General features: G+C 40.0%; 1 protein-coding gene across 1 annotated transcript in view; it reads right to left on the reverse strand.

The window, feature by feature from the left end:
* The window catches only part of TTC23L (tetratricopeptide repeat domain 23 like), an 893,819-nt gene that overhangs the window by 38,545 nt on the left and 841,371 nt on the right, over positions 1 to 13,903 (reverse strand). Inside the window, exon 11 of the mRNA XM_044070199.1 lies at positions 12,079 to 12,161. Within this exon, the coding sequence (XP_043926134.1) occupies positions 12,079 to 12,161 (83 nt within the window). The remainder of the gene's footprint in view (positions 1 to 12,078; positions 12,162 to 13,903) is intronic.

A 13,903-nucleotide genomic window follows, 5' to 3' on the forward strand; every position in this document is an offset into this window, starting at 1 on the left:
GCTTCTAGAATCCATCCCTTTCCATTATGCCATTAAGTGAGCCTTAACCTTGCCTGGAAGAGATTTACCATGCCAGAAGTAATAGAAAACAGTAGCAGAGAGCAACCATCATGCAATAGTTTGCTTAGAGACAGGTTGACCTCTTTTAGCCCCTGTATAGGTGACAAACAGCTATCCAGCATTCCTAAAAGATTTTGTTCTGTCAAAGTATTACCTGAGCTGACTGTTTGCATCTAAGGTATGTAGAATCTTTTCTCCCTTGTTTTTTGGATTGGGGTAGAACATTGGTAGATTGATGGCTTGAGTCAAGGTAAATTCAGAAACAACTTTAGACATGAATGATAGATTAGTGCATAACAAAACCCTGTCCTTTTGAAAATAATCAGATAGGGTTGGGTTGGCCCACCATGAGAGCTTGCATCTCCAAGATGCACCCAGCAGATATCAGAGCAATGAGTAAACAGTATTTCAAGTAATTAACCATAAATCAGCCAATGAGGCAGGTTCAAAAGGAGGTATGGACAATTTTTCAAGAACAAAGTTGAGATCCCATGGAGCAGGAGTTTACTTTTGAGGGGATCTTACATACAATACTCCTCCATAAACTGACCATAAAAAGAAATGAAAGAAGGGAGATCCATGGGCAGACAAGTTAAGATGGTTGTATGCATTTTGATAGAAGCATATGAAAAACATTTTTTTCTAAGTAAACTTTTGTTTTGACTTTCCCTAATATTTCAAAACCAGAGGGGTTGAATCCCTTTTGGGACCCCTGTTATTTGTCAGGCACCACCTAGAAAACCTGTTCCACTTACAAATGTAACATATTCTAGTTGCAGGTTTTCTTGCCTCCCTAAATACCTGCTGCACATCCTCATGGAACAAGCGCCTAAAATGTATCAAAATAGAATCATCCAGACTGTCAGTTGCAATTGCTCTAAGTTGGGGTGTATTATTCACATCTGATGCTCTGTGAGTAATTCCAGTCTATGAGGAAGCTTGTGGTACTTGCCCTTGGTCAAGTCCATTAAAAGGAAGACTCAACTTTGCCTGGGCCAAAAGAATGTTACGACAATGATTTGTGGTAATTCTTTCTGAATCTTTGTAAGTACCTTGAGAATCAATGGAAAGGATGGAAATGCATAGAGGAACATCACCCACCATGAAAATGATAATGCATCTGTCATCCAAACATTGCTGCAAGGGTGTTTTCAACAGAATTTCTTCTGCTGTTTGTTTTGAAAGGAGGCTAACAGATCTACTTGAGGTGTTCACCACATCTGGATCAAGTCCTATAAGACATCTAAATGGAGCTTCCACTTGTGAGGGTCTGTCCAGAATCTGCTTAGTCTGTCTGCCACTGTGTTTTGCTCTCTCAGAATTTAAAAGGCCTGAAGAATCAAAGAATACTATACAGCCAGCTCCCAGGCCATCACTGCCAACAGGAAAAAAGGTATGACCTTGCCTTATACCTCCTTGATTGTTCAGGTACACCATCACAGTTCAGTTGTCTGTGACCGCTAGAAGAGGACACAGAGTTTTTAAGTGGTGAAGAACTTTCAAGGCATGAATCACTGCCAACATCTCTTTTACATTTATGTGCTTTGGTATGTCCTGAGGACCACACAAGCCTTACACTTGAACTCCCATGGACACTGCTCCCCACGCAAAATCTGAAGAGTCCATCTGGACAGACTGGACAAGGATCTGAAAACAGAAAGGAAGACCTGGATTCAGAGACAATTAATCCCTTCACCACTGCAGTTGCTGTTTCACAAATCTCAGTACTGGTACCTGGAAATTCAAGGAATGATGGTGCTGGATCCAACAATTCTTCAGGTGCCATTGAATTTTTCTCATATGTAGTCTAGTTTGTGGTATCATGCAGATCATTAATGACACAAGGCTTAGAATTTTGAGGAACTCTTTTGCTGACGTCACATCTAGAAGAGAGAAATCCAGGAAAATGCCCTGATAAGTCAGAACTGTCTTCTGGCAGGACGGCCATCCTTTTTACTATGTCTATCAAATACCCCAGAAAAACAATTCATTAAGAAGGTGTGAGGAAGGACTTTTGAAAGTTCAATTCAAAGCCCAGGTGGGAGAAGAGGGATGTGACCTTGTCTAAGGACTCCAAACACCTGGATAAAGAATCTGCATAAATCAGAAAGTTGTGTAAATAAGGAAAAATGTGGATGGCTAGGGCTCTGCAATAGGGAATCACTGGGGCCAGATACTTTGTAAACACTTGAGATGCTGTGGCTAACTCAAAGGGTAATGCAGAAAACTGATAATGTAAGCCACAGACAGCAAATATAAAAAATTCCTGAAATTGGGAGCAACAGGAGTAAGATGGTAAGTGTCCATGAGATTTAGAGTCACTATGAAACAATTGTCTGTAAGCAATGCTAAGTCCAACTGCAAAGTAAGCATTCTGAATTTCGGAACTTTTACAAAGGTGTTTAGAAAGGCAAATATAGGACAGGTCTCCAAGTGTGCTCCTTTTTTAGAACTAAAAAGAATGTGGAGGAAAATCCTTTGCCATTGTGTATCACAGGCACTAGTTCTATGACTCCTGCTTCTACCATGTGATGGAACACCGGAGGAAACAGATCTGTCTCATCTAGTAGGTGTGTAGGAATTCTGCTGAAAGAGGGAGGATTTTCTATCCACTTTTAAGTGCATCTTCTCCAAATTATTCTTAGAACCAATTTGTCTGAGACTGCTTCCCAGGCTGCATAGTTGAGAGACAGCCTAGGGGCTGGAGAAGAGAATGAAAGGGGGGGGGGGGGTGCTCAATGACTCTGCATAGTAATGCCTTTGTAGGAGGTTGATTATTTTTTTAGGGAAGAAATCCCTCTTGTTTGGGTTTGAAGACTTATCCTTCTGCCATTTCCTTTTGGATCTGTGACTTTTACTTGGTTGTGAATTTTGTTTGTTCTGCTCCTTGAAGGAAGGCAACTTGTTTGGGGAAAACTTGGGTACATGACACATCCTAGATACCCCATGCATGTATATGCATCTACCATCCCACTGTTTGAGAATCTGTGTAATAGAAGGCCAAAACACCAGTTCAGAACTTAAAGGTGCATTCAAAATTTTGGCTTTTAAATCAACAGAGAAATTCTGATTACACAGCCAAGCATACTGACTCAATACAACAGAAGAAGCAGCATTTTATGAGACTGTATCTGCACAATGCAGCACACCTCTCAAAGCATGTTTCAAAACCTGAGTCAAATTAGAAACAATTTCATTCATACAAGGCTTTTGCTCTGCAGGTTAGGATGTGGCAAAACCATCCAAACTGTATGTAAGCTGTAAAATAAATGTTCACATATAGCCTTGATAATTTAACATACTAAAGGCTAGATTACTAGAAAAAGATATCCTTTGGCCATAAAGATCTAACCATTTTCCATCTTTATCAGGGGGCATTGGATTAGATGAAGTGAGGAACTTTGTATCTGAGCAGACAGCTGGGGAGACCACAGCTTGGTTAGCAGTCAAATGTGAAAACAGAGCTGTCATATCCAGATACTGGTGTCCTGCAGGCAGCTTTATAAACATCTTCCAAGGTAGATAAGGGGGGTGGGGTATCCACAGAACTGGGAATCTTGTTCTCTATAAGGTTATATATCCTGTGTAGCTCTGAGGTAGTTCCCAACTGTTCCCAAGCAAAAAATCACTAAATCTAGCAATCATCTGAGGTAAAGTGAACACCTGTTTAGACTTAAGCTCAGGTTTACTTTCTGAAGAATTGGGGTGACGGAACTCAGTAACTAGGAAATCACCATTGTCCTCATCAGCTTTTTCATCATTCTCTGAAACAACGGAAAGGACTCTAGACAAAATAGTACTAAAACAACCACCAGAATTAGCTGTGTGCAGAACACTCAACCAAGGAAACCACATGAGCCTTATAAGCAGTTATAATCTGATTATCACTGTATGATTAAGAATCTGTTTCTTTTCTTTTTTGTGAACTTCACTAACAGATAAAATATCTGGTGACAGAGTATTATGTCTGTCAAGGGGTCTCTTACCTTGGACTACTCCTGCACCTAAAGGGTTTGATTCTCCCATACCTGCGCCAGGTACTGGAACAGCCCCATAGGATGTGTCTAAACCCCATTCCATAGTGGCTGGCAAATCTACATTAGAGGGAGATGGGACAAAAGAGAAGTGGTCTGCGGGCTAAGCAAGTTCCCCAACAGAATCACTAACTGTAGGTTAAGGCATATTTTTTATTTCTTTTTTTCTTTTTATGTGCAACCAGATTTAATGGGGGAGTACCAGAGTTAGGATTCATCAAGTCATGGGAGAGAACACCAGCCAGAATAATAAATTGACAGTACTGGATAATGTATTACAATAAGCACTTAAAGTTTCTAGTAATAAGTATGTCCTCACACAACTAATCTCTGCTAAACTGTCTATTATCACAAAAAACAAGTTTTAAATGTGTTCAAAATTCTTTTACAATGGACAGAAGTTAAAATATATCTGAAGTCCAAACACCAAAGCAGCCAATGCACCAAACCAGTGTTAACAATTATATCCACACACTTTTACCATGCTAAACTACAAAAAAATACATTTAATAGCAATTAAACTATATTTTCTTATCAGAGAGAGAGAGACTGAGAGAGAGAGATTAAAATCTTCACAGTACCTTCAGATAACTTCATTCATGGTAAAATCACAATCCAGTGTTAAAAACACATAGCAGAGTCATACATGTAGTAAATACTGTATAAATGCTGAAAAAAATCAAGTTCTGAAATATTTTCCTGTCAAAGGAAGAAAATAAACCATAGGTTCATAGGTTCATAGGTAGTTACTAGGCTATTGGCCCTAGGGCCTATATAAGCCTAGCCAAAAAGGTACCCTGGCTTTCGCCACCCAAGAAAATTATTTTCCTTTGCCCCTGTTGAGCAGAGCCCCAGAGTGATCCCTGGGGTGAATTTCCTATTTCCCATCCAATCATCAAGATTTTTCTTGAAGACTGCTAATGACGAGCTTTGTTTGATATAGATAGGTAGTTTGTTCCAGAGTATGGGAAGTCTCTTGGACAGGAATCTATCCCTCCAGCATGTTCTGTTTATTGTGGTGACAAGGTTTAGGTCCCTAGAGCATGTAGCTCAGAGGGATTAGGATTTCTTTAAGTGGAGCATGTCCAATAGCTCTGGTTTGACATAGCTTTGTATGTTAGGCAGAGATTGCCTCTGAGTAGGGGATATGCGACGGAGTAAAGCTGGAGTTTTTTGAGACGGTCTGCTTAGGGCATCTGTTTGAGGCCAGTAATCCTCTTTGTGAGGTATTTCTGCGGTCTTTCCAGTTGTTGTAGATGTCTTGTGAAGTACATACCAAAAGGGGCGTTGCACTCTATAACTGGTCTAATGATTGACGAGTAGAGGGGAACAATGACCTCTTTTTTCCTGGATGAGAAACCTTTTGTGATGAGGTGTGCCACATAGAAGGATTTCCTGACTACTGTGGCAATGTGATTATCAAAGGAGAGACTATTGTCCACCTGTGTCCCAAGGTCTCTTATCACACTTTCGGTGTTAAGTATATTACCACCTATGTGGTATTTTATGGGTACAGAGTTTTTACCAAAAGGGTAGACAATGCACTTTTTGGCGCTGAGCTTGAGGCCATGGCTTTGACATCAGGCATCTGTCTCAGTGAGGCCCTTTTGTAGGATGTCCATATCATTAATACAAAGATTACTTCTTAAAGAAATCCTGTCCTTATGGAAAATTAAGTAGGGCTGGCTCGCCATAAGAGATTGTAGCTCAGATACTCTTCTTACAGATGTCAGAGCAATTATTAGAACAGTTTTTCCTGTTAAGAACCTCGTGTCAGCCTGATAAGGCTGAAACAGTGCAGTGGTGCAGTGGTTGCATTGTCGCCTCACAAAAAGAGGTTCTCCAGTTTGATTCTCGGCTGGGGTGCCTTCTGTGCAGAGTCTGCATGTCCTCCCGGCATCCATGTGGGTTTCCTCTGGGTGCTTCGGTTTTGTCCCACATTATAAAGACAGGTGTCTGGAGCATTTCTCCCCAGGCCTCTGCAGAAAATTAGCTTTGTTCCAAGTCGGACTTTCTCGGTAAACAAATGTTAAATAAATGATAAGTTGGTTCAAATGGAAGAAGTCTTAGTTTTTCAAGTACAAAATTAAAATCCTGCTTCCTAGGTCGGTAGATATGTAAAACCCTTTCCAAAAACTGCTTCACTTGAGGAAAGGAAGAAAGGGAGATTTAAGGGCAGAATAGGGAAATGTACAGAAGATGAATCTTAACAGAAAAGTAATAGAGGCCAGAGGATAGTAATTCACACAAATAATCTAGAACCAGAGGCAACCAGGCCTTGAAAGAGTCCTGGTTCTTAGAGTGGCACAGACTAGAAAATATTTTCCACCTACACAAATATGATTTTCTATTACCATTCGATTCATCCCTTAATGCTTGCTGCACGCCTTCAGGAAAAAAGGTGTCTAAAGATAATAAAACTCTATCATTCAGGCAGTTATTTGCAGTGTCTTCAGACTGGGGTGTATCAAACAATCCCTGTCTTGCGTGAATAAATCAAACCTGTGGGAAAGCTTTTGGTACTTGCCCATAGCCAGTTTCAAAAGAAGGGAGAATCATTGTTGGCTGAGCCAAAAAGGATTCACTACCTCTATCTTTGGAAAGTACTTCAGAGCATTTAGAAGGATCCTGTGTATCTGTAGCAAGGGTGGAGAGGTATACAAGAACATTCCCATCCATGGGAATGAAAAAAATCATCTGTCTTCCAGGCCTGTTTGCAAGGAATCCTGGAACATAATTTCTTCAACTGTTTTGAAAGAAGGCAAAGAAATCTATTTGAGGTGGTTCACACAGCTGCATCAATTCCTGGAAGACACTGCGTGTAGTTTCCAATCATACAGTTTTGTCCTAGTCCTGCTCAGCTCATCTATGTTTTGTATGAATCTTGACAAGTCAAACTGACCTGAGTTGCTACCTCCCAGTCCCAGGAAATCATAGCAAGTCTGCAAAGGGGATAAGATCTGGTATCCCCTTGTTTGTTTATATACCACATCACTACAGCAGTCCTGAAGACCAGGGATGATTTAACGCCTTTAAAACATTGATTACTGTCGACATCTCTTTGACATTTATGTGTTTTTGTCTGTCCTAGGAGTTCCACAGACCTTACATTTTTACCTCTTTTGAAACCACTCTCCAAACAACGTCTGAACCATCTGATGTGACTGACTGAGATGGGGGGGGGGGGTGAAGGGAGAAGGGCAGATCTTGGCTGAGAGATAACTGGTCCACCCACCACAGTTTCCGTCTTCTGACAAAACACCACAACTGGAATCTGAAAAGATAATGGGATTTGATGCTAACTCCAGACTGATCTGAGGTACTCCTGAATTCTTCTCACGTAAAGTCTGGCTAAGGGAACTGAGATACGATGAGGAGGTAAAGGCATTATTTGTGTTGTCATGTCTAGAACAGCACCAATGAGCTCCAAACTCTGGACTGGTATTAGATTTGACTTGGCATGATCTACTGTTATGCCCAGACAATTGCAAATCTGGAGCAAATAGTCCCTTGCAAGTAGAAGTTGATGCTTGGACAGGGCAGTGAGGAGCCAGTTGTTTAGTTATGGAAACACCTGGAATCCCTTTACTGTCAAGTGAACTGCCACTAGTGCCATGCATTTGTAAACATCCTGAGGGCTGTGGTGAATCCAAAGGGTAGGGCTCTGAATTGGTAATGACTGGCTCCCAGCCAGAAGTAAAGATGCCTTCTGGATTTCCTATTTTGATATGATAGTATGCATCCTAAAGATCTATAAAGCACATCTAATCTTCTTTGTGTAGAAAAAGTAGAATGGACTGGACTGTGACCAATCAGAACTTTGCTTTCTTTATATACTGATTGAAGTTACTTAGATCCAAAATGGATCTGAGTTCCCCTGTTTCTTTGGTACTAAAAAGAAACGCAAATAAGTTCCGAATACTATCTGGTCTGGAGGGACTTTTTGGATGACACTTTTGTCTAGTAGCTTTTGGATTTATTGTTCTGATGTCTTCCTCTGACTGGGTGGAACACTGGGAAGTTTCTTCTTTTTTGCAAGATGGAAGAAAGGAAAATGGTAGTTAATAGCCTTTGGATATTATGCTTAGTACCCATGTATTTGTGTTATACTTGCTCAGGCATCTGGGTGCAAAGACAACCAAACCCTGACTGCCTCCAGTCAGGCAGCACTTCAGGAGCACTGAAAGGGACTATCTGAAAAGGAATTTCTAAAGCTCTGATTCTGTGAAAGTCCATTGCCTCTAGGGTGACATTTACCATTGAAATTTCCTCCTCTGCCTCTGGAGGAATTGTCAGTGCATGGATCTTGGAAAGGTCTCTGAAATTTCCAGAAACACATCTTCTTATCACCTCTCTGATTCCTGGAGAAGGTTCTCTGAGGTGTAGAAAACTTGATTCCCATGGCAGACAGTCTTCCATCTTGCTCACTGTGGGTAAGCATCTCTTTTACTGATGGCCCAAACAAGGAAGTGCCATCAAATCAGATGTTAATAAGGGACATCTTAAAGGGTTCTGCAAAGTAGCATCCAGGCATCTCTCCTTATGGCAATAACTGAATTGGCTGCTCATGAGGTGCCTTCAGTAGTGTGAGAGATCAACCTCATCGAAGCATTGGAAATGGATATGAGAATAGCCAGTTGAGAGGATATCCGTTCGAGCAGACATAGACTCTGACAGAGAATTTGAAAGCTTCTTGGTCAAATCTCTCTGAAACACAGTAAAATGTGCCAGGTAATTTACTGACCTCAGGGCAAAGGTTGCCAAAGAAAAAACTCACTTTCCAAACCTGTCCAACACTCTAGACTCCCTGTTAGGTGGATGGACAGCAGAGCTCTGTTCGGCTAGCTCTTTCTTGGTGGTTATCACCACCACCATAGCATCAACCAAGACCTTTGCTCCTGTATGGTCTGTCAGTCAGTGGGGCCAAAAACTGTCGGGTCTTTTAGGAATGGGTTCAGTAGCATCCAGATCCTTCCAAGCCCGACAGGGAACTAAATCAATATTTGTCCACCTTGGGGGGGACCCAAGATGTAGACAAGCCAGAACCAAAAACCTCTGAAAATACTGATTCTTTTGGTGAGGAGTTTTGGGAAAAACAGACATCTTTCTGTTTCAGGAATATCTCCAAAGGAGATGTCATCTGGTGGTGATCTAGGGGACCCATCTCCTTCATCAAAATTGGTATCCTCCCTGAGATACTCCATTGAGGAGTCAATGTGTCTCCTTTTGTGCATCATCTTCTAGTGTACCTCTTCTGTGGGATGTTCAGGTGAGGTGTCAAAAGAGAGGGGAAGTTCCTCTAATGGAACTGGCTGGGCACTTATTGGTTCTGGATGTCCCTGTGGAATAGGACTGAGCAACACAGAGCTCAGAACTGATGGGAGAAAGGGAGTAGGATCCAAAACATGAAAGGCAGTTCTCTGTAGAGAGAAAAAGCCCTATTCACCATCTTAAGATCCGATGGACCTAGACAGACCCTGACACCCCTCCTCAGAGCCAAAACTCACAATGAAGGTAGGTCTAGACCACCCTCAGATCTGCCCCTCAGGGGTGGAACTGGATCTGAACTGTCCAGGCCTGAGTCTCCAAGAGGACGGGACAGATCTGACAAAATTGGAGCTGAACCTATCCTCTTGGACCCGACACAGACACTTTGGCTCTAAGACCCATTCTGATCCAATGCTATTGGAGCAGAACTAACCATGGATATTGTTAGGGTGGAGGAAGAAGCTTTCCTCGGATCTGACGCTGGCCCTCCTGGGAATCTTGGATCCTGGAGCTTTGAAACCATGGAACAGATAGGAGAAGGAGACAAAATAGCTTTGAAAGTCATAGGCATACTCATGGATCCAACAGGGGACGCAGCTGGCAAGACCCCCATCCGGATCTGAGCTTTGAGAAACTTTTGCATCATCCTATCCATATCTGCTTCTGGCAAGCTCCTGGAGGACCTAGAGGAAGAAGTGGATGGAGGCTTAGAGTGCTTCTTGGGAGTCTGAAGCAATCTCAGTGGTGGGGTAGGTAAAACTGGCTTAATAGTGACTTCAGGAGTAGTGCTCTTATAAGAGATATCCTGCTTAGGATCCAAGAGTCTAGGATACAAGGGTGTCATTATTGGACTGATTGTGATTACTGTGGTTGAGGTTGAGGCCTTAGGATCTGAAGTCTTTGGATTGGATTGACATGTCTTAGGATACAATAGCGTTGGATCTGATATTTTCTTAGTCTTTGCCAGAGCCCCAGAAGATAACCAGGGGGACTTCGGAGGGAAGTGCTTCCTATGCTCCAAAGGAGCAGACTTGCTGTGCTTGGAGAGAGTTTGAGCCACTGAAGAAGAAGTGGAAGGTAGAAGACCACTCAGGATCAGCTTGTTACATCGAGCCGCTAAAGCCATAAGGTTGAAATAGGAGCAAACCTTACATGCAGTGTCAGTACACGCACTGCTTGTGGACATCCAAATTTGGAATTTTATGCCCACAAGAAGTGCACGTTTTAAAACCTGTGGGTTTGTCAGACATATCTGAAGAAAATACCCATGCTGTCTGACAAAAAAAAAGAGTTTTATACAAAGAAATTTTTACACACAGTAAAAAGGTATATATATATATATATATATATATATATATATATATATATATATATATATATATTTTTTTTTTTTTTTTTTTTTTTTTTGCAGTGCAGAGAAGAAAGTTCTGCTAACAACTATGGTAAACAAGAAGTATCCTAAGACAAGGGCAAATAGAAAATACCAACTATGGTAACGAGATACTATATCAAAATAATATTTGAAAGAAGCACTTGAAAAAATCCACATGGACACAAGGAGGATGTGCAGTCCCCAAACTAAAGGGACCTTAATTAAGAACAGAATTGAGAACCAAGTAATGTTGGTGCATATGATTAAGGCTATGAGCTGTTAATGAACTACTTCCTGTGGTGTACAGTTTGATTTCCTCAGCCTTCATTTGCCTAATGTGTGACATTGAGGAAGTGACTTAACCAGACAGTGCTTTGGGGCAATTGGAAATCTGGGCTAGGCTTATTAGTGGCCTTCTGGACTGCATGCTTAATAATTGTATATGTACCTATGAATTATCAGTGCTGTAACCCCTACACCCCTCTTCTGTCAATTCATAAACAATAATCTTAAAAAATTCACTGGAATGGGGAAAAAGAGAATGGGAACGACAGACACAGATTCCTAGCAGCCTTTCAGCAGGACATAAATAGATCTAATACGAGAGTCTAGCATTGTCTGTTTAAAAGGCTGGCAATGATATAATGAACTCATCACCATCATTTATTTTGAGCTTTTTTTCATGAATACTGCTGTAAGATATCATGCCAATCAGCATGCTTTCCACCAAATGCATTAGTTAGCCTACTCTAACACCTACACAGGGTATGCATAAGAAAATATTAAGTTGTCTTATTGACAGCATGTAAGTGTATCATATTCCCTTTCTGTCTCATTTGATTTCCTATAGCACCATCCCTGCATTGCACAATGAAACAAAATGTGAATCAATGGTCCTTTAACAAGGACCAACATAAAATAAAACTGATTTAACCACAAAGTTTCCGGACTCTGGAACAAAGTTTATGCCAGTACTGGTTGGTGAAACACTTTGTTTTGTCATGGTTTATTTTACAAAAAGCTTTGCATTTTTCCATCCATAGAGGAAACATATTTAACACCTCTGTAATCAAACTGTTGCATTTTAAAACTTATTGTACTTACACTAGATGAAAGAGCAACAGGTAAAATCTAAACTAATAAACAACATCTATTACATTGCTTTGTCTTTTGCACTATAGCAAGGAACGGAATTACTTTCACTGGTGCACAAATACAGCATCATTAATGTATTCCAGATGTCATTCATAGGAATTTAATTCTTTTACACATATAAGAATGAGCCAAGTTAAACAAAAGCAAATTGGCAAAACTAGCAAAACATAAACAAAGAGCAGTGCTTACTTCTGTAGCTTGTCAACGAACTGCTGTGTTTGTCTGGTTTTCTTATGCTGAGCTCCATAGACAACATTTTGAATCATGACACACTGTAATAGAAAACATACTGAAACCTATGAGCTTATCAGGGTCTGCCATAAAATAGAAAAAAGTAACATGAAATGGTATGCTGTTGAAAAGTCCTTCAAAGCATAAACAATATACATGCATATATCGATATATCTATATATATATTTTTTTTTAAATATTAATATAGATATTTTTCTTCTAATATCTTTTATATTTAGCATGAAATAGAAGCGTCATACATTTAATTCAATTTTTGTTCTTTATATGTCCACAAATTCCCCAAAGTCATGAGAAGTGTCAGTAAAGTCCCATGAAACATGCATTTAAACTCATATTAGAAGTTGCAGTTCTATAAAAAAAGCATAGAATGAGTTAGATGCCAGTAGATAAACCATGCTTTTAGTTTCTGAAGGCTTTAGAATTCAGAAGCCATTAATTTTAACATGTGAGAAATAAAACCCATCTGAATATCTAGTTAACAAAGTTTCTTTCCTTTAGTTATATTTGTTAAAACTTTTACCATCAGAAAATTAAAATTGGGGGTTCTCATTGACTACAAGAAAAATGATGAGTGAAGAAAAGGAGCAAAAGCAAACTGTGCTACCTATGTAGAAGAACAACATCTTAGTAACAGGAATGCCATAATGGCTATATATTCAGCTAAAAACAAAATGGTTTAACTCCTATTTTTTGTTCCACCTTTGTTACCTTAACCAAATGAGATCCACCAGATACAGACAAGGGGTTTTGAAGGTGACCAAAGAGCAATGGTTCTTGCCAGGCAAGTGTCAGGTGATATGTTCATTCTTGATTTGCAGAATGTACTTTATCTGCAGTTAATTATCTTAACACAGACATGTGAACATACTTAGTTACTGACTGTAGAAGACTTATTGTGTAATAAGTCTACCCAAGCACTGCAGCTGGCCGTCTAAATAGCTGCCTTTCAACTACCCATCTCTTCATCCAATCATTCTCGTCATCCTTGAATCCCAATACTGTCTTTAACAAAGTGTCATAATGCACCACAAGCAACCTTTCCGTGAAACAGTTATTTCATTATGATAGCCATGAAATAGTCTTGTGCACACTAAGTATCCATATCACCTTCTTTACCCTTTGTGTTGTCCCTAAAACTCCTTCCCACCTACTTCTGCCCTGATAATGCCATGCTATCAGATCATATATTTGCTTTCTCTTCTCTCTTCTGTTAAATACATCTACTGTTAAAGTATCTCTTGATACCTTGGTTCTGTAATTACCCTCACCATTTTGACAATTCTGCATTGTACACTTTCAGCCAGACCAATCTCATTCCACTCAGTGGTTGCTAGACATGGACACAGTACTCCGGATGTGGTCTTACCCATATAATGAGAATATGGGTTTAACTTCTGTCAATCCCTATCCCCTTATATATTTCAGAACCCTTTTGATTAGGTTATTTATTAGCATGGGCTACAAGGCCCTTCACAGTCACAACAACAGCCAGAAGCAGATATCAAATACAGGTTTAGAGAGCACAAGAATAATGTGTTTTAAGATCACAGTTAGCAGCATAGAAATTAAGATTTTTGAAAACATTGCTATATAGTTAAAAATATATAATTTAGTCTACTGAGCTCATTTCACAAATCCATAAAAGAGATGCTGTATTATACACAGAAAAACTTTAAAAATAAGCATTGAAATGAAACAACATGAGAGTAGATGGGGAAGGGGATATAGGAGAGGAGACGTAAAAGGAAAGGGAGGAAAATAA

The sequence above is a fragment of the Protopterus annectens genome, chromosome 1.part0 (assembly GCF_019279795.1).
Source record: "Protopterus annectens isolate FY-2018-M chromosome 1.part0, PAN1.0, whole genome shotgun sequence".
Taxonomy (NCBI): domain Eukaryota; kingdom Metazoa; phylum Chordata; order Ceratodontiformes; family Protopteridae; genus Protopterus; species Protopterus annectens.